Here is a 25,457-nt window from a genome sequence, read left to right on the forward strand (position 1 = left end):
AAGAACTCATTATTTCACCAAAAACAGCTCAGAAAACTGGAAAGGAGTATGGCAGAAACTAGGCATAGACCAAAATCTCACACCATGAACCAAAACAAAGTCAAAATGGGTTCAGGATTTAGATATAAAGGCAGACTGGGAGAGCAAGGAATAGTGTACCTATCAGATCTATGGAGAACAGAAGAATTCATGACCAAACAGGAGACAGAGAACATTACGAAATGCAAAATGGGTAACTCTGATTACATTAAACCGAAAAGTTTTTGCACAAACAAAGCCAATGCAACCAAGATGAGAAGGAAAGTAGAAAATTGGGAAAGAATTTTTACAAACAGTATCTCTGATAAGGGCCTCATTTCTAAAATACAGAGAATTAAGTCAAATTTATAAGAATATTAGTCATTCCCCAACTGATAAATGGTCAAAGGATATGAACAGGCAGTTCTCAGATGAAGAAATTAAAGCCATATATAGTCATATGAAAAAATGCTCTAAATCACTATTGATGAGCGAAATGCAAATCAAAACAACTCTGAGGTACCACATCACACCTATCAGATTGGTCAACATGAGAAAACAGGAAAATGATAAATGTTGGAGAAGATGTGGAAAAACTGGAACACTAATGCACTGTTGGTGGAGTTGTGGAATGATCCAACCATTCTGGAGAGCAATCTGGAACTATGCCCAAAGGGCTATAAAAATGTGTATACCCTTTGACCCAGCAATAGCACCTCTAGGTATATCCCAAAGAGATTATACAAATGGGAAAAGGACCCACATGCACAAAAATATTTATAGCAGCTCTTTTTGTGGTGGCAAAGAATTGGAAATTGAGAGGATGCTCATTAATCAGGGAATGGCTGAACAAGTTGTGGTATATGAATGTAATGGAATACTATTGTGCTATAAGAAATGATGAACAGGCTGACTTCAGAAAAACCTGGAAAGACCTATATGGTCTGATGCTGAGTGAAGTGAGCAGAACCAGGAGAATGTTGTACAATGACTAATATTGATAGACTTAACCCTTCTCAGCAATACAAGGATCTAAGACATCTCCAAAGGCCTCATGATGGAAAATGCTATCCACATCCAAAGAAAGAACTATAGAGTTTGAATGCGGATCGAAGCATACTATTTGCTATTTTTTTCTTCTGTTGTGCTTTGTTTCCTCTTTCTGGTAGTTCCTCCTATTAGTTCTAATTCTTACTTACAATATCACTAATGTGAAATTATGTTTAATAGGAATGTATATGTGTAGCCTATATCAAACTGAGCGCTGTCTTGGGGAGGGAGGTGGGAAGCGAGGGGAAGAAAAATTAAAAACTCAAAAGCTTATGGAATTGTCATAATTCAAAATAAGTTAATTCTTAAAAATAAATAAATAAATAAGTGATATTTTAAAGAAGAAATGTGTATTTTAAAAGAGGGGGTGGGGCTTCTTACAAATCACAAAAGAGCACTGAAGGTTTCCTTCTCTAGAGGAAACATTCTTACCATTCCAAAAGTTCCTGTTTGCATAAAACACTGACATTTTCAGGATATTGGGGACTCTGCCACCAGTATTCTGATGGCTTTGATGATATTGTGCTATCACCCTAATGACCCTCCAGCGGGCCATCAAAAGCAGTGCCAAATCATTTTGCAAGCAGCAATCTGTTACCACCAAAACATGAAATTGTAATATTTTATATTTATCTCTATTTAAATTTTAGCAACACTGAATAAATGTTAACATGGTCTTATGCTAATGCAATCACAGAAAAGTCCTAATAACACTGTGTACTCGCATAGCCCCTTGGTGAGTTAGAGAGATCAAAAGGCCCCATCCAGCTGCTGGTGCCTCTATGGGTTAAGCCCCCTTAAATCCACCATAAGAACAAGATGCTAGATATTTTTCTGTAAGAAATGTATTTCCACAAACAGGAACTTCTATGTTTTGAAACTGATGGCCTATAATAAGGGGCTTGGACTTACTGAAAAGGTTCTCAAAGAAGACCTAGGAAGAGACTGATAATGTTAGGCTTGGTCACATTTTAGTTAATGCAATGGGAGAAGAAATAATTGAAAGAGTCCAGGACTTCAGAAAGTTTAATGACTTTTAAAAGCCCCAAGAATAAGTTCTTCATTTACCAGAGGCTGAAGTGAGGCACTAGAAATTCCTTTAATCTCTCTCTCTCTCTGTGTCACACACACACACACACACATACACACTCTCTCTCTCTCTTCTCTCTCTCTCTCTCTCTCTCACACACACACACACGCACACACACACACACACACACACACACTCATTTTCCTTTTGTTTCATCATAAGAAATGATGATCCTGGGGTTAATGTGAGGTTAGAGTTACTTCCTTTATTGTGAACTATAGCTACCTATAAACTACAGTTTACCAAGTAAACTAAGGAAGAAGGAGCTACAAAGGGTAGGGAGTAAGTAACCTACAATCCTGAAGTGTGTAGTTTCAGTTACCCTTGAGAAATCTATCAACACATTTCAGAAGTCAAGTTCTCAGTGGCAGCCTGGGGATCAGCATTTGAGAGGGCTTCTTACAGCACTTCCTTCCCCATAACACTCCTACCCAGGATGTTCCAACACTGTTGCCCCATCATTAATAAGAAGATTCAGACTCTTGGTGGTTTTAATCAGAATCAAATTCTAATTAATCAGATTAAAGATGAGAAGTAAACACAAAGAAAATATTTTCCTATAAAATTCCCAACTGGTCAGATATCCAGAGCAGTTTCGCACCCAAAATGTTACTGTTGTGGCAGATAAGGATGCTCTGCTTCTGCAAAGGGCCAAAAGAAATTTATTCCTTGCCGGTTTCACAGGTATGAAGAATATGGTCCTGAATAACCAACTGTGGTATAAAAATAAACTGATCTCCCTCATGGGAGGAATAGTGGGATAGTCCCACAATTCTCAACAGTTCTTCCTGAGAAACTGCCAAGAAACTCACACCATGGCTTTTCCACCCTTTGATAAAAAATGAGGGATATCACATTTGCTGGCTTGCTACTGATTAAAGGACATATTCTATCCACATCCAGAGAAAGATCTCTGGAGTCTGGATGCAGACAGAAGCATACTATTTGCTCTCCTTTTCCTTTGCTGTTTCGTTTTATTGCTTCATTCTTGTGGTTCCTCCCATTAGTTCTAATTGTTCTTTACATCATGACTAATGGGAAAATGTTTAATATGAACATATAAGTAGAGCCTATATCAGACTGCATGACTTCTTTTGGGGGAGGGGGAGAAGAGAGAGGGGGAGAAATTTTAAAACTCAAAATCTTATGGAGGTGAATGTTGAAAAATAAAAATAAATTCATTATTAAAAAAAAAAGAGAGATTCTATAACAGCCCTCCCTGACCAGATGCTGATTACCTATCAAAAGAGAAATTTCTAGGAATTCATGCCCTCTTTCAACTCCTCATACTGCTATTGTAAATGCCTTACTCACTTTATGCCTTAGAAATGTGGTATAAAGTATCTATTATCTGAGATATGGGCTAGGAAATAGTCATGATGCAGAAGAAATGTCAAAAAATTCACAGCCACTTGAGGTTAATATGATAGTTAAAGAGCAGTTGTTCTACTCTGAAGTACCACATCACACCTATCAGATTGGTTAATATGACAAAACAGGAAAATGATAAATGTTGGAGAAGATGGGGGAAAATTGGAACACTAATGCATTGTTGGTGGAGTTGTGAAATGATCCAGCCATTCTGGAAAGCAATTTGAAAGTATGCCCAAAAGGCTATAAAACTGTGCATCCCTTTGATCCAGCAATGCCACTTCTAGGTCTGTATCCCAAAGAGATCATAAAAAAGGAAAAATGACTACATGTACAAAAATATTTATAGCAGCTTTTTTTGTGGTGGCAAAGAACTGGAAATTGAGGAAATGCCCATCCAATGGGGAATGGCTAAACAAGCTGTGGTATAGGAATAGAATGGAACACTGCTGTGTTATAAGAAATGATGAACAGGCAGATTTCAGAAAAACCTGGAAAGACTTACATGAACTGATACAGAGTGAAGTGAGCAGAAGCAGGAGAACATTGTACACAGTGACAACAACACTGTACACTGAACACCTATGACAGACTTAACTCTTCTCAGCAATACAATGATCCAAGACAATTCCAAAAGACTCATGATGCAAAATGCTATCCACGTCCAAAGAACTGATGGGAGTCTGAATGCAGATGAAAGCATCCTATTTTCACTTTCTTTGTTGTTGTTTTTTTGTCTCTTTTCTTCTTTCTTCTTTCACAAAATGACTAAGGTAGAAATATATTTAATACTATTGCACATGTATAACCTATATCACATTGCTTGCCATCTGGGGGGGTGGGAGGGAGAAAGGGAGAAAAATTTGGAACTCAAAATCTTATAAAAAGTGAATGCTGAAAACTATCTTTACATGCAATTGGAAAAAAATAAAATACTATTTACATTAAAAAGGGAAGTTGTTCTGAAAAAGATCTGGAGGCTAAAGAGAACTGAAAACTCAATGTGCATCAGCTATGTGATGTAGCAGGCCAATAAGTCAATGCAATATTGGGCTACATGAATAAAGGAATAAATCCCTCTGTGCCATATTCCGGTCACAAGATACTCAAAGCTCTCATGCAGTTCTGAAAGTACAAGAGGGGACCTGAAGAACTGTCCAGTGTCCAGGAAGGGATTATTACATTGTTGTTTATCCGTAGAGGGTATAATCAAATCTAATGGGTGAAAATTACAAAGGCAAATTTAGGTTTGATGTCAGGGAAAACTTCCCATTAAGTGCCTACTATGTACAAGGTACATATTAGATGCTGCGGATACAAGTAGAAAAAATTAAAAATGCCTACTTGCCAGAAGTTCATCTTTTAATGAAGACAAGAATATAAAAGGGAGGAAGGCTAGGAAAGAGGGAAGAAAAGAGAGAAGGAGGAAGGGAGGATTTATTAAGTGCCTACTCTGTGTCAGACACTGTGTTAAGTGCTTTGCAAATATTATCTTATTTGATAGTCACAACAACCCTAGGAAATAGGTATCCCCACTTTACAATCAAGGAAACTAAGGCAGACAAAGGTTAAGTGACCTGCCCAAGATCATACAGCTAATTAAGTATATGAGGCTGGATTAGAAATCAGATCTTCCTAACTCAAGACCCAATGGTCTATCCACTGTGCTGCTTCTAGGGTACATCAATACAAAGTTAATAAATGTGAATCTATACAAGGTAGTTAAATATAAGGTCATTCGGGAGACAGACACTAGCAGTGAGGGAATCAGGAAATACTTCCTGCAGAAGATGGTGCTTGACCCGTCTTTTTCTCTTTTTGACCCACATCTTAAAGGAAGAGAGGGAATCGATATTCTGCACGATTATGTAACAAAGGAAGGAACAGTTCTTCATTACCTTTCCCACAGGAATACCCAAAACTGTAGTCTGAAATGTGCCAATAAGAGGACTAGAGGACCTTCCCACAGATCTCTCCATCTCCCAGTTTGACAGGCATTTCAAAGGTGTGATTTTCATCCTGACCATCTAAATGGCAGAACCCCTGGCTTACCTGGAGAAAGCAGCACCCAACACAAAAGCAGAATACTCCTTCACCAAGTTCTCAGTACTGTTGAGCCCACTGATCACCACCTGAAGACCTCCAAAGGAGAGCAGGTCCTGGGCATTATCCATCTGCAAATGAAGACAGTGTTTAATAGGGAATCTCAACCACTCAAACGAGAACAATCCTTCTCACACCCATTTTCTTCTATATGGCCAAAAGTTAAAAATAGGGGACATGTAAATAAAAGGAAATGCAAACAATGACCTTTGGATTTACCAGAAAAGAATATTTATGTAACACCACACAAGTAATACTCTGTACCTGTGGGGAATTGATTCGAAATGAAAGCTATTTACTACCCAATGACAAATAAATTCTAAGGAATTTCAACAGTATGATTAGGGTTTAAACTTTATTCCTCATATGAATGAATTCCTCACACATATGCTATTAACACAAGAACTACACAATGCCAGGAAAAAAACAACAACATGTCACCATGCTTCCTGCCTCTGCCTGGCTCTTCTGGGGCACTAGACAGCATATAATGTAAAAGGCAGCACTAACTCTAAAATAAATAACTCAGGCTGGGAAAGGACCCTACTGGAGTAAAAAAAAATGTAAGAGCTTGGCAGAATCCAGTAAAGGACAAAATATTCATATCCTCTGAGATTCCATCAATAGGTTTATACTCCAAGGAATTCACTGATAAGAAAGTCTCCATACACCAAAATATTTATAGCAGCACAAGAATTGGAAACAAAGCACATGTCCACTGAATGGTCAATAGCTAAACAAATTATGACATATGAATGCAATGGAATGTGTTGTAAGAATTTGTGTATGTGACAAATACAGAGAAGCATAGAAAGACCTACATGAACTGATACAGAGTGAAGGACACAGACCCAGAAAAACAATGTATAAGGAATACAACAATGTAAATGGAAAGAACCACACACCCAAAACAAATCAAAAGTGACTGTAACCAGAGAAGCATGGAGAGATCTACAGGAAGGAAACAAAGTCAAGAAAATAATATATACAGTATCTACAACAATATAAACAGAAGGAACAACTACACACCACAAAATCAAAAGTGAATATAAAGAACCCACTCTTTGACAAAAACTGCTGGGAAAACTGGAAAAGAGTATGGCAGAAACTAGGCATAGATCAAAATCTCACACCATATACCAAAACAAAGTCAAAATGGGTTCAGGATTTAGATATAAAGGCTGATACTGTAAGCAAACTGGGAGAGCAAGGAATAGATTTATGGAGAACAGAAGAATTCATGACCAAACAGGAGACAGAGAACATTACGAAATGCAAAATGGGTAACTCTGATTACCTTAAACTGAAAAGTTTTTGCACAAACAAAGCCAATGCAACCAAGATGAGAAGGAAAGTAGAAAATTGGGAAAGAATTTTTACAAACAGTATCTCTGATAAGGGCCTCATTTCTAAAATACAGAGAATTAAGTCAAATTTATAAGAATATTAGTCATTCCCCAATTGATAAATGGTCAAAGGATATGAACAGGCAGTTCTCAGATGAAGAAATTAAAGCCATCTATAGTCATATGAAAAAATGCTCTAAATCACTATTGATGAGAGAAATGCAAATCAAAACAACTCTGAGGTACCACATCACACCTATCAGAGTGGCCAACATGAGAAAACAGGGAAGTGATAAATGTTGGAGAAGATGTGGGAAAACTGGAACACTAATGCACTGTTGGTGGAGTTGTGGAATGATCCAACCATTCTGGAGAACAATGACCAAAGGGCTATAAAAATGTGTATACCCATTGACCCAGCAATAGCACCTCTAGGGCTATATCCCAAAAAGAACATACAAATGGGAAAATGACCCACATGTACAAAAATATTTATAGCAGCTCTTTTTGTGGTGGCAAAGAATTGGAAATTGAGAGGATGCTCATTAATCAGGGAATGGCTGAACAAGTTGTGGTATATGAATGTAATGGAATACTATTGTGCTATAAGAAATGATGAACAGGCAGACTTCAGAAAAACCTGGAAAGACCTGTATGGTCTGATGCTGAGTGAAGTGAGCAGAACCAGGAGAACATGTACACAATAACAACCACGTTGTGTGATGATTAATATTGATAAACTTAACCCTTTCCCTCAATACAAGGATCTAAGACATCTCCAAAAGTCTCATGATGGAAAATGCTATCCACATCCAAAGAAAGAACTATGGAGTTTGAATGCAGATCAAAGTATACTATTTACTATTTTTTTTTCTTCTGTTGACTTGTGTTTTGTCTTTCTGGTGGTTCTTCCTAATGGTTCTAATTCTTACTTACAACATCACTAATGTGAAAATATGTTTAATAGGAATGTATATGTACAGCCTATATCAGACTGTGCATCGTCTTAGGGAGAGTGGTGAGGAGAAAGGGGGAGAAAAATTTTAAACTCAAAAGTATATGGAAGTGATTGTTGATAAATCATAATAAATTAAAGGAAAAAAAGTGAATATAAAAAATAATAAAGATCAAACAGGATGTGAATGAAGAGATATGGGAAGATAACCCAACCTTTCAAGGAGGTGAAAAGTCCACAGGTGTGCATGTTTTGGGGCTTTTTCCACGTTATCAATCAGGTATGCTGAATTTTTTTTTGTCTCTAAAAAATACTATATTATATGGGATGGCTCTCTGGGAGGGAAAAGGAGAGTGATCCTTGGGATAACCACAACAGAATGCATCAATAAAAACTTATTTTTCAAAAAGTAAATATAATAAAATTATAAAGATTAAACATGTCTCAAATGAACAGATGTGAGAGGATACCCCCCACCCCCAATCCACCTCTTCATGGAGGTAGATCTATAAGTGTTACCTACTGCATATGTTTTCACACTTTTCCAATGAATAGAAAAGTTGTGCTAATTTTTTTCTCTTCTTTCTTTTTTTTGGGGGGGGGTAGTGGCCAAGGTCTTTAAAAAATACTATTTGTTATAAGGGGTATCTCTCTGGGAACTCAAGGGGGAGGGAAACTGGGTATAATTATAATGATGTAAAAAATAGAATACCAATAAAAATTTATGTATATTAAAAAAAAGAAAAGAAAAAGAAGGCAGACACCATTTTGTCTCCAGGAAAGAAATGCACACAATAACATGAAGCTAACTGACACTATTAGTGTTCCTGGAAAGCACACAAAAATTAAATTCTAATGAAACAAACAAAAATTATTTCAATGAGGAAGAAAAGGATAAACTATGTGAAAAAACCGATATCTGAGTGTAGAAGTAATTTAATGACCAGCTAAGATTTTTTTAAAATCTCAGAAGGAAACAAAGGTAAGTAAAAAGGGTGGCACAGTGGATAAAGTACCAGGCCTGCAATCAGGAAGACTCATCTTCCTGATTTCAGATATGGCCTCAGATACTTACTAGCTGTGTGACCCTGGGAAAGTCACTTAACCCTGTTTGTCTCAGTTTTCTCATACATAAAATGAGGTAGAAAAGGAAATGGCAAATCACTCCAGCATCTCGTCCCAAAAAAAAAAAACCCAAATGGGGTCACAAAGAGTCAGACACGACTGAAAATGACTAAAGAAGCAGATGGAAACAGGAGTGCCACACACCTATAAGAAAATATCAAATAATGAGCATAACTGTAGCTCAGGGTAGATAGAGCGATAACAATGCATAATGGAGGATAAAAACAAACTGCCACCTTACCTGGCTTCTTTTGTTCTCTGCCAAGGAGAAAGATCAGCCAGAGATGGGCAGGGAAAAAAAAAAAAGAATTAACAGGGAGGTAAAGTTAAAAAAAAGTGAGGCGGTGGTAGATTCATCCTAGTTGCATTCAATGAGTTCAAATCATCAGACCTAGATAGAGCACAGGGTAGAGAACAGAGAAAGAACTGGCAGAGGTGACAGCTGAGCTAAGACCTGATGTAATTTTTCGCCTAGAATGGGTCATGCCAGACTGACCTCGTTCCATTTTTTGAAAGAACTATTAGACTAGAGAAGTACAGATTCAGAAAGGTGGATTCTCAATTATTTGAATTAATCAGAATTGAAGAGAAGTCATTGTTGGATCAATGTCCTCTTGGAGGGAGCTTTCTAATGATGTGTCCCAGGATCTGTACTTAGCCTTTTGCTATTCAACACTTTTATCAATGATTTAAGAGTGGCAGTGGAGGATTGTGGAAAATATTTTCGACTCATAGCCAGGAGAAACATTTACTAGTTGTTTAAGCTAGTAAACTAGAAAAAAAAATTCATGCAAGTTTTTCTGATGAAAGGATATAAACAGGCAATTTCCAAAGAAACAGTCATATGACAAAAAAACTCCTCCAAATTACTAATAGAGAAATACAACTGAAACAACTCTGAAATTCTACCTCACGCCCATCAGATTGGCAAAAATTGCAATAAATTAAAATGACAAAGTTAGAGGGGGTGTAAGAAAACAGTCACATTAATTTACTGTTGGTGGAGCTGTGAAATGGTACATTTCTTCTGGAAGCAATTTGGAAATATGTCCAAAAAGTCACTAAATTGCACGGCCTTAGACCCATTAATATCACTACTAGGCCTATACCTAAAAGAAATCAAAGAAAAGAGAAAAAAGGACCAACATGTATAAAAGTATTTGTAGTAGTTCTTTCTATAGTGGCAAAGACCTGGAAACTCAAGGGGCTATCCCTCCATAATTAGCTAGATAAATTATGGTAAATGAATATAATGGAATTTTGTCATGATATAAGAAAAGACTAAAGGGACAATTTCAGAGAAATCTAGGAAGACAAGACCCAGAAATAATGCAGAGTGAAATGAGAGGAACCAGGAGAATAATTTATACAATAAACACAATACTGTAAAAATAAACAACTTTAATAGATTTAATAATAATAATTGACTTAATAACCATGGTTATTAATACTGACTTCATAACTATGGTTATTAATACTGACTTAATAACCATGATTCCAGAATGCAGATGAGGATGTATGCTATTCACCTCCTGACAGATGTGACAGATTCAAGTTACAGAATGAGACTATGCAGTAATTTGTTTTGTTAAACACACATTTTTGTTATAAGAGCTGTGTGTGTGTGTGTGTGTGTGTGTGTGTGTGTGTGTGTGTGTATTTCCATTTGCGAAGAGGATGGAGGAAATAAAATAAATGCTTGTTAATTGAAAAATTAAATTAATAAAGATTTTAGAATGTTGATCAATGCAATGAACAAGTAGAATTCCAAAGAATGCAATCCAACTCCTGACAGGAGGTACTGGACTCAAGATGCAAAATGCGACATACACAGCAAACAAAGGAATTCATTGCTGTTGATCATACATATGAGTTTCTTTTTTCAATGTGCAAAGGGAGATGGGAGAGCAAAAATGCTTGTTAGTTGGGAAAAAAAATGAACATTTTTAAAGAGCTAAGTATCTGGCCCAGGATAAGTCACTTAGCATTAATTTCCTCAACTACGACATGTGGTTACCAATACTTGCTTTAACAGCCCTCATGGGGTTGTTATGCTGAGGAAAATGCTTCAGGTGCTGCATCCAAGTAGGCTATCATTATGAAGGTATGGATAGCATGTTTATCAAAACTACAAGTGACATGAAGTTGGGGAAAAGAACTAAGAAAATGGAATAACAGAAATAGGGATCCAAAAGGTTCTAGATGCACAATGTACGAAATCTAACAAGAAAATATTTAACGTGAGAATGAACGGAAAGCCCTACACTTAGGTTCAAAAAAATCATATGTACAAGTAAAGGGTGGGACAAGTTTTATGTCTGTACAGTAATTCATGTGAAGATGATCTTGAGGTTTTAGCAGACCAAGTCCAGTCAATAGCAACCAAAAAAAAAAAGTGAATTTAGGTTGCATTAAAGGCTAGAATAAACAAAATTAAGGGTTAGTTGTCTAGTACTGCCCTGGTCAGACCATACAGGAATATCGTGCTCAGATCTGAATGCCACCAGGTTTGACATACCAAACCATAGCATGTCCAAAGAAAAGAGAACAGAATGAAAAGGGAAAAATATGATAACTCTGTTCACGTATCTGAAAGACATTTGTTATTTTCTGCCTGGTCTCACAGAGATAGGAGGAGAAACAACGGGTATAAATTGCAGAGAGGTCAATCTAAGTTTGATTTCAGGAAGAATCTCCTGAGAATTAGAGGTGCCCACAAGTAAAATGGACTACACTGGAATGAAGACATTCTCCTTCTGTGGAGATCTTCAAGCAGAGCAGAGTCTGGAACTTGTAAAGCAGATCCACGTTGAGGTCCAGGTTGGAATAGGTAACATCCAGGATTCTGAGTATCTCTCTGCTAATGCAGAACAACTGGAAGCTGACTCCAATCTAAACACAGGCTGCTTCTCAGCATAACTGAGGCCAGGCTCAAGTCTTTCGAACAGAGGCTTTTTAGTTTTCAGTGTTCACTTCCACAAGATTTTAAGTTCCAAGTTTTCTCCCCATCTCTTCCCTCCTCCTACCTCAAGAAGGAGTGCATTCTGAATACTCCTTCCCTAATCTGCCCTCCCTTCTATCACCCCCCTCCCTTCTCTTATCCCCTTCCCCTTCTATTTTCCTGCAGGGCAGGATAGATTTCTATACCCCACTGCCTGTATATCTTATTTCCCAGCTGCATTGTTTTTAATCGGCTGTACTGATTTTTTTCCTCTCTAAAAAATACTATTTGTTATATAGGATGGCTCTCTGGGAAGGGGACAGAGGGAAGAGAGAGGGAAACTTAGGATAACTAGGGTGATGTAATAAACAGAAAATAATCAATAAAAACTTATTATTAAGGAAGTACCTGGGGCCATCCATGGCTCACTTCTTTCCCTACTCTGTTTGTCACTCCTCAGCCTTTTGTACCTTGTCACCTTCTTCTTTCTTTGTCCCTTCCTCCCTCCAAGCTTTCCAGCTTCTTTATATGTGTCATAAATTAGTAAGTAAGCCCCTTGAGGATACAGACCATACTCCTTTTTTGCCTATATTTGTATATTTTATCATGCTTAGCAACATACCTGGTGCAGAACAGGTGTTTAATAAATGCCTATTGAATTGACTTGTGACAAAATCTAAACGGAAGCAACAACAGTAATAATAAGTAAGATTTATAGAGTGCTTTATGATTTGCAAAATGCTTCACGTGCTATTTCATTTGATCCTCATACCAGCCACATGAGCTAGGTACTCTTATTAATCCGAGGTATAAAAACACATGAGGAAGCTAAGGCTGAAACAAGTTAGGTGATTTGCCCAGAGTCACACAGGATCTGACAGGAGAATGAACTAGGAACCAAACTTCAGGTTCTCTATCACAGTTTTTTTTTTAATGCCTTTAGTCAAACAAGAAACCATGAGCCATGGAGGGAGTTTATCCATCCTTGAAGAATCTACTAACAAAATTCTGAATCCACAATCATCATTTTCATCAGCCCAAGCTGCTCTTTTCAACTGAGTTTAATTGCAGCTGTTTGACTTTCTGGGTCACCATGTCTCCTTTTGGTTAACAAAACTTCACAGTGTGGGTGGCAATGTCCTAGAATAGAAGCCCAGGGCCCCACTACCCTCCGGAACTCTTCCAGAACAGATGAGAAAATGGGCTTGCCCAAGGTCAGGAAGATTACAAGTGGCAGATGCAAACACTGCTCTCCTCATTCCAAATGCGGCAATCTCTGTACTACACCCCTGCTCCCTTCCTTCAGCATCATAGAGTGTTAACTTCCAGGCCTTTTAATCACTCTGGTCACTCTTCTCTAGACATGATTTGATTCATCAGGGTCTTTCAGGAATGAATACAGTATTCTGCATATGGTCTAACCAGGGCAGAGTATAATGAAATACACATCAATACAGTGTTAAACTTCCACCTGTAGGCTTAACGACAAGACTGACTTTCTAGTTTGCAGGGCTGCTAAAAGCAGTATTTTCTTAATCGAATTAACTGATCTGTGCTAGCTGAACAACGAGATCCAAACCGCTCCCCATACTGTCTGAAAATCTCTCCTCTTTTGGTGACTGACAATGAGTTACCTATTATCCTGTTTCTCTCCCTTGTGGTCAGTCTCTTTGGCTGACTCTTCTTTCCCTAGAGCGTAAATGCGAATACTAGCTAAATTTTGTTCCTCAGCTCTTTCCTCTCCCAGCATTTCCTCTTTCAGCAATCTGATTCTGCCTGAGACTTCCAATTCATCCATGGGACTCACCAACTACCTACCTAGCTCTAGTCACGGACTGTCCACTGCCTAGTGGACATCTCCACTCTGATTACAGGTTAAAGGCCCCTGGCTCCCTGTGGAACCTTGAAGGAATCCAAATCCTTCAAGATCTGGAAAGAATCTGTATTTGTCTGATTGCAAGGAGCTCCTCTGAAACCAGTTCTGCTGAGAGTCAAACCGACAGGTACCTTTGTGTCTGTCATTGACCTTTCAACTCCCCCTAGCCCATCCCACACAAAGCAGAGTACTAAAAGACTAACAAAATGGGGGACTATGATGAAACCCTTGTCAATCTATCCTCTTTCTAGATCTCCTATGCTTAGATTAAACACCACAAGCTTACTGGCCCCATTCTTCCTCTCACTGTTCTTTCTGATTTTCCTGACATAAAAGAAAGCTTACGTCCACAGGGTGACATCCTGGGGAAGACGGGTATTGTTGGGGGTAGTACATATGTGTAGAGTGCTTTAAGGTTTGCAGAAGTTCACTGACGTAATCTCATCTGGTCCTTATTACCTTCCCTAAACAGGTTTAAATTCTTGGCCATCTATCTGCAGGGCAGCTGCGACCTTTGTTTTAAACTAACAACAGCGAGACAACCACCACCCTCCAGGAGAGGGTCTACCTCAGAAAGGGTCATCAAATTCACTGCTGACTAAAATAAACTCAAGACTGTCAAAACTGCTCACATTTGTACACGGCTCATTTTTATCCTCAAACCAATGCTGTGAGAGAGGGTAGAGCAGGGATTATTCTGCTCCTGAATAATAACAATAATCCTGAATGTTGTGTTTTTCCCAAAGTTACATCTGGAAGAGGCAAAAGTAAATTCCACGTGGCTTGCTTCTACTCTTCTTTTATTAAAAAAAAATTAAGCAAAAAGAATTAAGGGCAGAGAGATACGAAACAAGCAAAGAGAGAACAACAGCCAGAGGAAAGGATAATAATTTCATCATTCAAGAGATAAAGGAAACAACCAGGTTCCTGCTAACCGGACCTGAGGCTGGGCAAGGAAAAAATGAATGCCAAAGTAGAAATTATGGTAACCTTGGTTTCAGTCAGTCGGACATGTATCCTCATTTTAAAGGGAGAGATTTTAAAGGGATCAAGCAATGATCTTTCTAGAAGAGAAGTCAGCAGAAGTATAGATAGCTCCCAAGAATCAAATTCTAAAGATAGAAACAGAAATGATTTTAGAGAGGGATGAAAATGCCTCAAGAAAGATAAGTGAACATAAAGAGAATCTCACAACCAGCTTAAAATTACAAGTATGTATAACCTTTGACCTGGGCAATACCATTACTAAGCCTGTATTCCAAGGAGGTAAAATGACAGACAGAAAGGTCTCATATACACCAAAATATCCATAGCAGTCTTCCTGGTAAAAGCCAAAAACCAAAAACAAGACAGTTTCCAAATAACTAGTAAACAACAGATCAAATCACAGTATATAAACATAATAGACTATTATTACACACACAAAAATGTGAAAATGAGGAATTCAGAGAAACATTGAAAGACTCATATTAAATAGTGGAAAATGTAGAAGGATGAAACGAGAACTGTATGTACAAGGATTATAATAACATCAAAAGAAACAGTAAAAAAAGAAATAAAATTCAGATTATTCACAGTGTCTAAACTTAGTTCCAGGAAAATGATGATTAAACACCCTCCCTCCTTTCCAATAGAGGGGTAGACTGTCCCATGTGCCATCAGTTTTCACTGCTATGTTAGTTTTGCTTGCTTTGTTATAAAAAAATGGTCTCTGAGGAGAGATGGTTATTGGAAAAGGACACAAATGTAAAACAAAATGAAACAAAACAAAAAGAATCAGTAAAACATTTTTCTTAAGAGAGAAATGGAAATATAAATTTTATAGCTAAATAAGATCATGTATTGAGATGGCAAATTACAATACGATAAAATAGTACTCTACTTAGCTTCCTACCCCTCACCCCCTAAAAAGGCAAGTATAAAAGACAAAATGGCAGCTAACTGAAAATTAATACAAAAGAACAGAAAGTGCTGCAAGAATATGAGGAAGAGCTATTCCACAATACTTAGATTGTCACAGACTAGAAAGTTTCAAAAGATGAAGTGCAAACAACTAAATGAAAAAACTACTCCAAATCACAATGATGTTGTTGTTGTTAAGTCATTTTTCAGTTGCGTATGACACTTCATGACCCCATTTGGGGTTTTCTTGGCAAGTGGTTTGCCATTTCCTTTCCCAGCTCATTTGACAAATGAGGAAACTGAGGCAGTGTTAAATGACTTGTCCAGGGTCACACAGCTAGTAAGTCTATGAGGCTAGATCTGAACTCAGGAGGATATGACTTCTTGACTCCAAGCCCGGCACTCTATCCACTACACCACCTAACTGTTCCAGCAGGTGTAATAACAAATAAAGGCAAATTTGAAGTTCTCACTTCACATTCATCAAACTGGCAAACATGAGAAAGGACAGAAATAGTCAATGTGGTAAGAAATCGGCACATTAAAACACTGTTGAAGGAAGAATTGGATTGATCTAACTTTTCTGGAAAACTATTTGAAATCATGTCAGAAAACACTCTAAATTCTTTATACCTTTTGCACCAATAATCCCATTAATTGGAAAATGCCCAAATAAATTCAATGACAGAAACAGAAGTTCCATGTATACCAAAATCTAAGAAGCAGTATTTTTTCCTGTGGTAGCCAAAAATTGTAAATAAGGTACCCACAGACTTGGGAATAGCTGAACAAATAGTGGTATAATATTCAGGTAAGATAATTGTCACACCAGCTTAATCCTGTTAAAGTCAAGCAGAAATACAACATCCTCTGAAATCCTTCTTAACCAAGGGCTTGAGGTTTTCCCAGCACACAGCCCAGTGTCCCTTGGGCCACAGATTTTTAGCCCTGATAGTAGGTTGAGTCATAGGGTACGCCTGCACAGGTTGGCAATGGATAGGGGCCAAAACTAAAATAGGCTAAACTTCTGCAGGCCACATACAGGTTTTTAGAGCCAGACTGACAATGGTTGATTTCCACAGGTCACATTACAAACAGGTGAGAGTGCACAGTGGCAACCCACCCCGCCAAGTTACATGACAGGCACAATAGTGACTAATAGAAGGCGGGTTAAGTGAGCACGGACAAAGCACTAGTTACATCTTTACTTCCTTTTATATCCTCTACATTTTCTGCGGTCCACCCAAAATCCTTTAGTAGGCCACAAGAGGCCCACGGGCCACATGTTGCACAGGCCTGTTATAGTTTCCCTTCAACTTCTGTTTAGCCTTCTTTGGGAAAATGGTCATTATTATATCAAATGAACAAGGAATTCAGAGAAACATGGCAAAGCAGAATTGCATACAATTAATAAATACTTATTAAATGTCTACTATATGCAAGGGACTATTATAGGTGCTAGGGATACAAAATGCAATCCCAACTTATGGGGAGTTTCCATTCTAGAAGGAAAGACAAGTAATATGTGTGTATTCAGACTAAATATACAGCAAATAAATATAAATGAATACAAAGTAGTAGAATACAAGGTTGAGGGGAAATGGTGCAGAAAGTAGTACTTGGGCTATGCCTTGAAGGGAAAGAAGGATTCTATGAGGAAGAAGTGAGAACAAAGTATATTACAGGTTTGGAGAACAGCCTATGCACAGACAAAAAGCTGGGAGTTAGAGAGAGAAGAGGGAGAGAGAGAAACAGAGTTTGGCTGGATACCCAGTGTGGAGTGGAAATAACATACAACGAAGCCATAAAGTCAGGTTGTGGAAAGGTTCTGAAGGATTTTAAAAGGTAAACAAAGTTTATACCCACTTAAACTTACTGAGGAGGGGAGTAAAATCATCATACTTGTGCTTAAGGAAAATCCCTTTGGTAGCTGTAGGGAGAATAGCACGACTCAGAAAGAGCCCTGCAGCAGGACACCAATGAGAAGGCTATTGTAATAATCAAGGCAGGAGCTGGTTTGAATCAAAGTGTCAACAGTGCGAGCAGAAAGAGGCCAAATGCAAGTGTTAATGTAGAAATGGAGAGAAATAGACATGTGAAGCAAGGAAGAATGAGGAATGAAGGAAAACAAGATTAGAAATCTGGGCAACTGGAACAAGCATGGTGCCTTCAATAGAGATACAGTTATCCCTTCCACATCATTACTTTCCCCATTGAGGTTCTGATATATTATGGGTGGACATAAGAAATTAAATGGGAATTTTTTTGGAGTTTTGTGGAAACCACAGACGACACAGAAAAAGTTTAGAAACTCAGAAATGCATAAAATATATGCACAGTATTGTACAATATTATCATATTTTATCTTTTAATACCATAATAATTCAGACTTCTTCTTTGGTACAAAGGGAGGGCTGAAGAGTTTTATGAGGACTTTCCAGATTGTGGTGGCACTGCGCCCCTAACACCCCATGATGTGGAAGGGAAAACTACAGTAAAGTTTGGAAGAAGAATGAGTTCTCTTTTGAACATTTTGGGCTTGGGATATATCTCTGGGCTATATATATCCAATGCCTATAAACACTAAAAGCCCACCAAACTCTGATTAAGTGCAATGACTAATCCAGTCTCCAAAAGAACAGATAATGAAACACACTCTCTTCTCTTCCTAGAGATGTGGGAGACTGCATGCACACAATATCACAGGAGTTGTCAGACAGTTGCATTGTCAGTCAGGGTGACAATTTTTTTTTCTACACGGAGTATTCAATGGTGGAGATGGAAGGTGGGTGTTGTAAAGGACAGACTGGAAAAAGGAGAGATTTGAAGACCAATTAAACAGGTGATAAGGACATGAACTAGGGTAGTGGCATTTAAGGGGAGAGAATAGCACTGATGTGCCAGATATTTCAAAGAGAGAGAACATTAAGCTTTGGCGATGGACCGGTTTTAGGGAAGGAGGTTAAAGAACAGTGGAAAACGCCTCCAAATTCTACTTCATTATTTCAAGCCAATCTTTTCTTTTTTTTTTTAAATATTTTTTTCTAATTACATGTAAAAATAACTTTTAAAAAAATGTTGAATTCTAAACGCTCTACCTCCCTTCTCTCCTCTCTGAGACAGCAAGCATTTTGATTCAGGTTATACATGTTCAAACAAATCTTTGATTGGGATCACATATCCTAAGTGTGACTTCTTCTTGGCCAGCTCTTCGCATACCCCATGACAGCCTGAGTAACAAGGAGGCCACACTTGTCTCTGACCTTTCTGACTAAAAACGTGCTACATATTTGGACAGTAGTAATGACACAGGCCTTTTCAGGAAAGACTGTGGAGTCTCCTTCAGAGGTTACCATTCAATACATTTTGCTTCTTCACCTGATGGACATAATATTCCAAATCGTAGAGAGCCATTATCTTCTCTTCCAGGGTGGTGCTGGAGCTATTGAACTGGCTGATCAGTCGAACCATAATCTGGAGGTCACTCTCAATGACTACATTCAAGGCTTCAAAGTCCTTCTTCAGATCCTCAATAGGGCGGAAACGTCGCCTGACCTCTTCCTGTCGGGCCTAGGGAAAAAAAATAAGGACAGAGACAAGCTGAAGGAGAATTAGTTCAAACTCATCAGTCCCCTTGGGGTCCTGCATGTTGGTGTGAGAGAGGGAACAAGAAAGTACGTGAGAGCATGAGGAAAGAAAGGCTGGGAGGGAAGATGGCAGAGGGCAGGTAGGGAAGGGGGTAAAACCGTAACAGACAATGGGAATCTAAGGGTATGTATCTGAGAGCTCCTGAACCTTTACTACTCGCAGTTAAGAAAGTAATTGCTTAGATAAAAGTAAAAAGTTAATGCTGTGTAAGTAAAATGACCAGACTTGGCCCTGGAGAAGAGTTAAGAAAATGTGCCCTTCTCCCTTCATTGCAGGATGGGGGACAACGGGCATGGAATACTACATATACTGTCTGCTACAATCACTGTGTTGGTTAAATTTACCAAACTGCTTTTTTTCTGCCTTCTTTTTCAATCTCTTACAAGGGATGGTTCTCTTGATAGGGGGAAGGAGGATATATTTGGAAACAGATGTGACATTTTTTAAAAGGTATAAATTATCTTGTCAAGTTTTCCTTCAAAACAACCCATGATGCCCACGAAGTTCAGGACCTGCCTGATTCTACACTTTCTAAAACTCTAAATCTTTCCACTATGTCCAGACAAGAGGACCCCGGGAACCAACCTCATATACTTAGACACTTATAATATATTTGGAAGAACTTCCAAAAAGGGCCTCTAATTTGTAGGCTCAAAAAGCAGCAACGATGTCCTTATGCAAGTCTTCTTGGGCAGAGAATGGAACCTTCCCATTCCTGCAGTTGCCAGCATATGATTTCCAAGTGTAAATGGTTCATCAGACCTGGGATTAGCACACTGGGCTCTTCCTGAGACATCTGGGATGCCAATGGTCAGCAAGTCTGAACTTCAGTCTCTGCTCCATAGCTGTGTACCTACCTGACACAAGAAGTTTTTAGGGGAGCCTGGGAAAGAAAAAAACTGTGGGCAGAGAGAGCTGTCAAGAGTGGGAACAATTTACGGATGAAAAATAAATCACTGTCATTACTGTCACAGGTGTACAATTTGTAGGACTGTTTGAAATGGTTAACTTACTGCATGTACTGTACCCAAATCCCTAATAATCTACACTCACCTCTCCCCATATATGCACACAAAATGTTTCCGAGATCAAGCTATGCTGTTATGTGGGGAAAGGCCTTTAATTGAATATTTCAAACTTCTGATAGTCCCTATTTTTCATTCCAATTGCAGAACATAGCATTCACAAATTCTGAAAGGACACAGGAGGTTTTGTCTCAAATAACAGGGTGTCTATGATCCAAGACAAATTAAAAGCCTTAGATATTTAGAAAATCAGGATGACGAGAAGCAATCAGCTACAAAATGCTCATCTATTACCTATGAGCTTTTCTCCCACCTACTACAAGCACCTTCTGGGAGCAGCATCCAAAGGGAATGAAAGAGCCCAAATGAAAAAAAGACCATGCTCTTTGCAGGAAAAAAAAAAAAGACTCTGCAGAGTTCCACATTTTTTCTTCTCCGAGCCCAAAAAGGGAGATACTGTCATAGCATCCAGTCTTAAGGATTGTCAATAACAATGCTGAGTCACAGGTGGACAGGTTGGATAGGGAACTGGACACCTCTCCTGGGTCATATGCCAAGCCATGAGCTGCAATTGCTTAGCTTTAAAAACTAAGGTCCTCATGACAGCAATCAACTCCCTTGGGGGGAAAAAACAGCTAACAACGATAAAATACTCCCAAAACATAAAGCCAACCAAATAACAGAGACAAAGATATTAAGAGTATAAAAGGTAAGACTTAATATTAACAATCCAGAATCCTCCTGGGAAGTGAGAATCTTTGGAAGGAAGGATAATTATTTTAGCATGTTAAAATTCTACAGAACGAAATTAAGCTCATGACTTTTCTCAAAATCATATTGAGAAGTAACCTCCTTTTTTTGGCAAGATGTTAACATAATCACAGTTAATGGCAAATACAAACTTGTATTTGACCATGTATGCTCCAAAAACTCTTTACACTGGGATAAGGACACGGTTCTATAACCCACTCAACCCATTTAGTTAATTAGCTATGTGACTTTGGGTAAACCACTTTCTCTTTCTGAGTCAGCTAGATAGCACAGCAGATTAGAGTATGCATTGGGTCTGGAGTCAAGAAGAACGGAGTTCAAATCCAGCCTCCTGTACTTACGAGTTGTGCGACACTGGACAAGTAATTTAAGTTCTGTCTGCCTCAGATTCATCTGTCAAATGGAGATAATAATAGTAGCTACTTCCCAGGGTTGTGAGATCAAGAGAGATAATATCTGCAAAGTACTTAGCACAGGGGATAGCACATAACAAGTACTTAATAAATGCTCTCTCTTTCCCCTTCTGTACCTCATTTTCTGTAAAGTAACATACTGTTCTCTAAGATATAAAGTTTTATGGTTCTATGAACCAGTTTTGAGAAAGTGAAAATAAAAGATTGGAGTTCAAATCCTGATGCCATAAGAATCCTGGGAATAGGCAGCATAACCTATCCCCAATAGAGATTACTGTTTTCTCACTCTCAGAGCCAAAGCAGACAAATTCTGATGTTCAATGATTAAGAAAAAGAGAAATGAGACCTGGCTCAGCACAAACCCTAGAAATACCTGGTCAGATGAAGTAAAATGTTGAAAAGAAACCAAGAGGAGTAGATCTTATTTTTAAGGAGGTCATCTTCAATTGGGAAAACAGCAACAGAAATGTTTAAGACTTTAAAAAAAAATGTGAACTTCTTGATAAATACTAAAACCTCCCAGCCATGAGTGGAATATATGAAGTAGGCAAGGGAGAAATCATTCCCAAGGAAGAAGATATTTGGATACCGGAAAGGATGCAACAGACGGCCAAGTTCTTGATTTATATGACAGGCCTAATTCAGGTATAATTCATTCATCTTCTCAACTGCGAGGGAGTGAAAGTATGGAGGCGGAAGAGAGTCTGAAGAGCAAGATCAAGCTCAGGCCTTTGGTTTGGGATCAACCTGCAGGTTCTCAGGATCTTATGCAGCCTTTCTCAGTACTGACAGCCTGTTTCCTTTAGCAGCTGCACAACCGGCCTGCTGAGGTTACTGCTACCAGGTGGAATTCACAGGCTCTCAATAAGAAGTCCACCTTAGAGAACTGTCCAGGATACTGACAGGTTAAGTGACTTATCCACAATGCCAGTGTGTCCTGAGGCCAACTGCCTCAAGAACACACTGACTCATTTCTTACTGTTGTTGCTCTTGTTAGCGATAGGGGTGGGAGCAGCGGTGGTAGTTGCAACCCATGGAGATTACAAAGGCTTGGGGAGAATCATGAGAACCCTGTTTCCAAAACAAAATCAGAATGAGCAACAATGGAATGTGTGGGAAAAATACGTACCTTATCTTCCTTTGCACCACCTGCTCCCTCCTTGAATTTTTCAAGAGCAATCTTGAGTTCCTGAGTTGTGAAACCATGTGTGTTGAGGTCCAACCTAATAAAATACAATTCCAAACTTAGTCAGAAGGGGCCATTTCCCTGTGCAAAGGAGGCCCACTGGGGAGCTGTGCCAGGCTTCATTTGCTACACATCATACCCAAGGGTTCAAAGGCAAGGAGGAGGGGAAGAGCCAAGAGACCAGTTCTGTCTGGGAGACACCCAGTGTACACTTCACATTACATGCTATTGCATTAGAGATGATCAGCCATAGTCAATGAGTACAAAATAGCTAACTGCACAAAGGGAGTTATGTGTACCCCCTTATGTTGGCATTAAGTACTACATAAATCAGTCCATAGTTATTGTTTACGAATAGCACAGACTAGTAACCCCTTAATGGCAAGTGCATATGTGGCAAATGTTAAACTGTCTAACAATGACCCTGATATCAACTTCCAAATGGTTTTATGACTTTTTGTTTCCCTTTTTATTTGTGAAGCACATATTCTCAATTGCTAAAAGGCCTACTCCCAAAAAATAAAGAGCTGACTGAAAACGTGACAAGCATTCATGTGCACAAGACTGGATCTTGATTACCAGAGTTCTGGGAATAAAAGGAAAGCAAATCTGATTCCAGGTTTAACCCGGAGGAATTTTTTCAAATATACTTTTTTCTTGACACTCTTCATTATTTTATAAGAAGATAACGTTCATTGATACATATTAAGTCAGATCCTTCTTTTTTTTTTTCTTAAGCGGCTTATATTCTAATGGGTGAGCCTATGTATACAAATCAATTACGTCAAATGTATTTCTAGTACATTCTACTAGCTAGAAATTTAGTTTAGAAGGTTCTTTAATTCCTTCACAAGCTACCAGAACCCCATCACTTTCACTCATGAACCCTGCCATGAAATAAGTGGGATGGGGTCATAGAAAAGGAGACATAAGGAAGAGTATATTTAATAAGGAAAGAAGAAAGGATGGAAACAGGTGAAAAATTACATTAGACACAGATGGATATAGTCTTAAACCGCTTCCTGCTATTACTTCCAGACATTCCTAAGTTCTATTTCTCCAAGGAAATGCTTCCAAGAACCTACGGTAAGACTACCCAGAGGGCAATGGGTCAAGATGGTGATCTATACAATTTACATTCCTCTAGGACAGAAGCAACAGACCAAGTCCTGACTCTGGCTCTCCCCAGTGATATGAAATCTTAGGGATACCCATGGCCTTCATTTGTGGGGAAGGAGATCACAAAAGTGAGATGGAGTCATTCAAGAAACAATAGCTATTACTGGACTATACCCCAAGCAATCTTCATATGCACCAAAATATTAATAGCAGCACTTTCTGTAAGAGCTAAGAATGGGAGACAAAGCAGATGCCTGTCAATTGGGAAATGGTTAAACAAGCTGTGGTACACACATGTAACAGAATATTACTGTACTACAAGAAATGAGAAAAAGCAGTAACTTGCTTGAGCTCTCCCCCCAAACCCCTCCAAATACCTGTAAAAAATGGCTCTTAACAAAATTCTAGAGCAGCAGAACACACAAAACAGAGTGAAACAAATTTCAGCCCAAGACAACCTCAAAGGTCGGCAGGAAAGGTCTACTGCACCAGGCTGGGAGAAGAGTGCAGTTCAACATGGGTCCTGCAGGCAAAGACTGGGCCTCAGCAATCCTAGAGCAGGTACAGAGGACTGAATCAAGGAGAGCTATGGTGGTTTCCAGACTTCTCAATCCACAAACGCCAAAGACAACTTAGAAGGTCAGTAGGAAAGGTCTGTCAGACCTCAGTGAGAGAGAAGAGCTTGGTCCAGCCCCAGTTCTGGCACAGCCCCAGGGTGGCAGCTGCTTCCAGAGCTCTAGGTTCACAGACAGAGGGGGGATCAAGCAGCTGATCAGAGGGGGACTGCAGGGATCTCTTTGCTGGCACTAAGGCAGGATTATCTTGATTTGCCCCTGCTTGGATCTGGGCACAGTCCTGGAGTGAACAGGAGCACTGGTGTGGTGCACCTGGTGGTGGTGGTAGAGAGGAAATACCCCTCACAGCTCCAAGGCAGAAAAGAGTGCTTGTGGTCACTCACAGACCAGGGTACAGGCCAGGAAGGAGTAAACACTTTGCCCTTAATCATACCACCTTGGAAGAACTGAAAATTTACAGGTCCCTAGAAGTATCTCTGAAAACAGCTGCACAAAACCCCAGAAGCCTGGGACAATACATTCTCCACATTGGAAGCAAACCTACCTTAAAAAAGTTTAATAGCCAAGTAATTAGCTGGGATCATAAGCAAACAGCACACAAAAAAGTCAGACCATAGAATTTTACCTTGGTGACAAAGAAGATCAAAACATGCAAGCAGAAGAAGACAATAAAGTCAAAGCTCCTACATGCAAAGCCTCCAAGAAAAATATGAATCAGTTCCAGACCATGGAACAGCTCAAAAAGGATTTTGAAAAGCAAGTAAGAGAAGTAGAGGGAAAACTGGGAAGAGAAATGAGAGTAATGAAGAAAATCATGAAAAACAAATTAATAGCTTGATAAAGCAGACCCAAAAAAATACCGAAGAAAATAATACCTTAAAAAATAGACTAACCCAAATGGCAAAAGAGGTCCAAAAAGCCAATCAGGAGAAGAGTGCTTACA

The 25,457-nt window shown here is 38.8% G+C and overlaps 1 protein-coding gene across 5 annotated transcripts in view; it reads right to left on the reverse strand.

Annotated features, from left to right (window-relative positions):
* The window catches only part of SIL1 (SIL1 nucleotide exchange factor), a 264,597-nt gene that overhangs the window by 57,890 nt on the left and 181,250 nt on the right, over positions 1 to 25,457 (reverse strand). For all 5 annotated transcript variants that reach the window (XM_021005078.2, XM_021005077.2, XM_021005076.2 and 2 more), the window contains 3 exons: positions 22,764 to 22,857; positions 19,156 to 19,347; positions 5,582 to 5,703 (listed from right to left, as the gene is read on the reverse strand). In XM_021005078.2, coding sequence (XP_020860737.1) covers positions 5,582 to 5,703; positions 19,156 to 19,347; positions 22,764 to 22,857 — 408 coding nt within the window. The remainder of the gene's footprint in view (positions 1 to 5,581; positions 5,704 to 19,155; positions 19,348 to 22,763; positions 22,858 to 25,457) is intronic.

This window comes from Phascolarctos cinereus, unplaced genomic scaffold (assembly GCF_003287225.1).
Source record: "Phascolarctos cinereus isolate Bilbo 61053 unplaced genomic scaffold, phaCin_HiC Scaffold_2;HRSCAF=192, whole genome shotgun sequence".
Classification (NCBI taxonomy): domain Eukaryota; kingdom Metazoa; phylum Chordata; class Mammalia; order Diprotodontia; family Phascolarctidae; genus Phascolarctos; species Phascolarctos cinereus.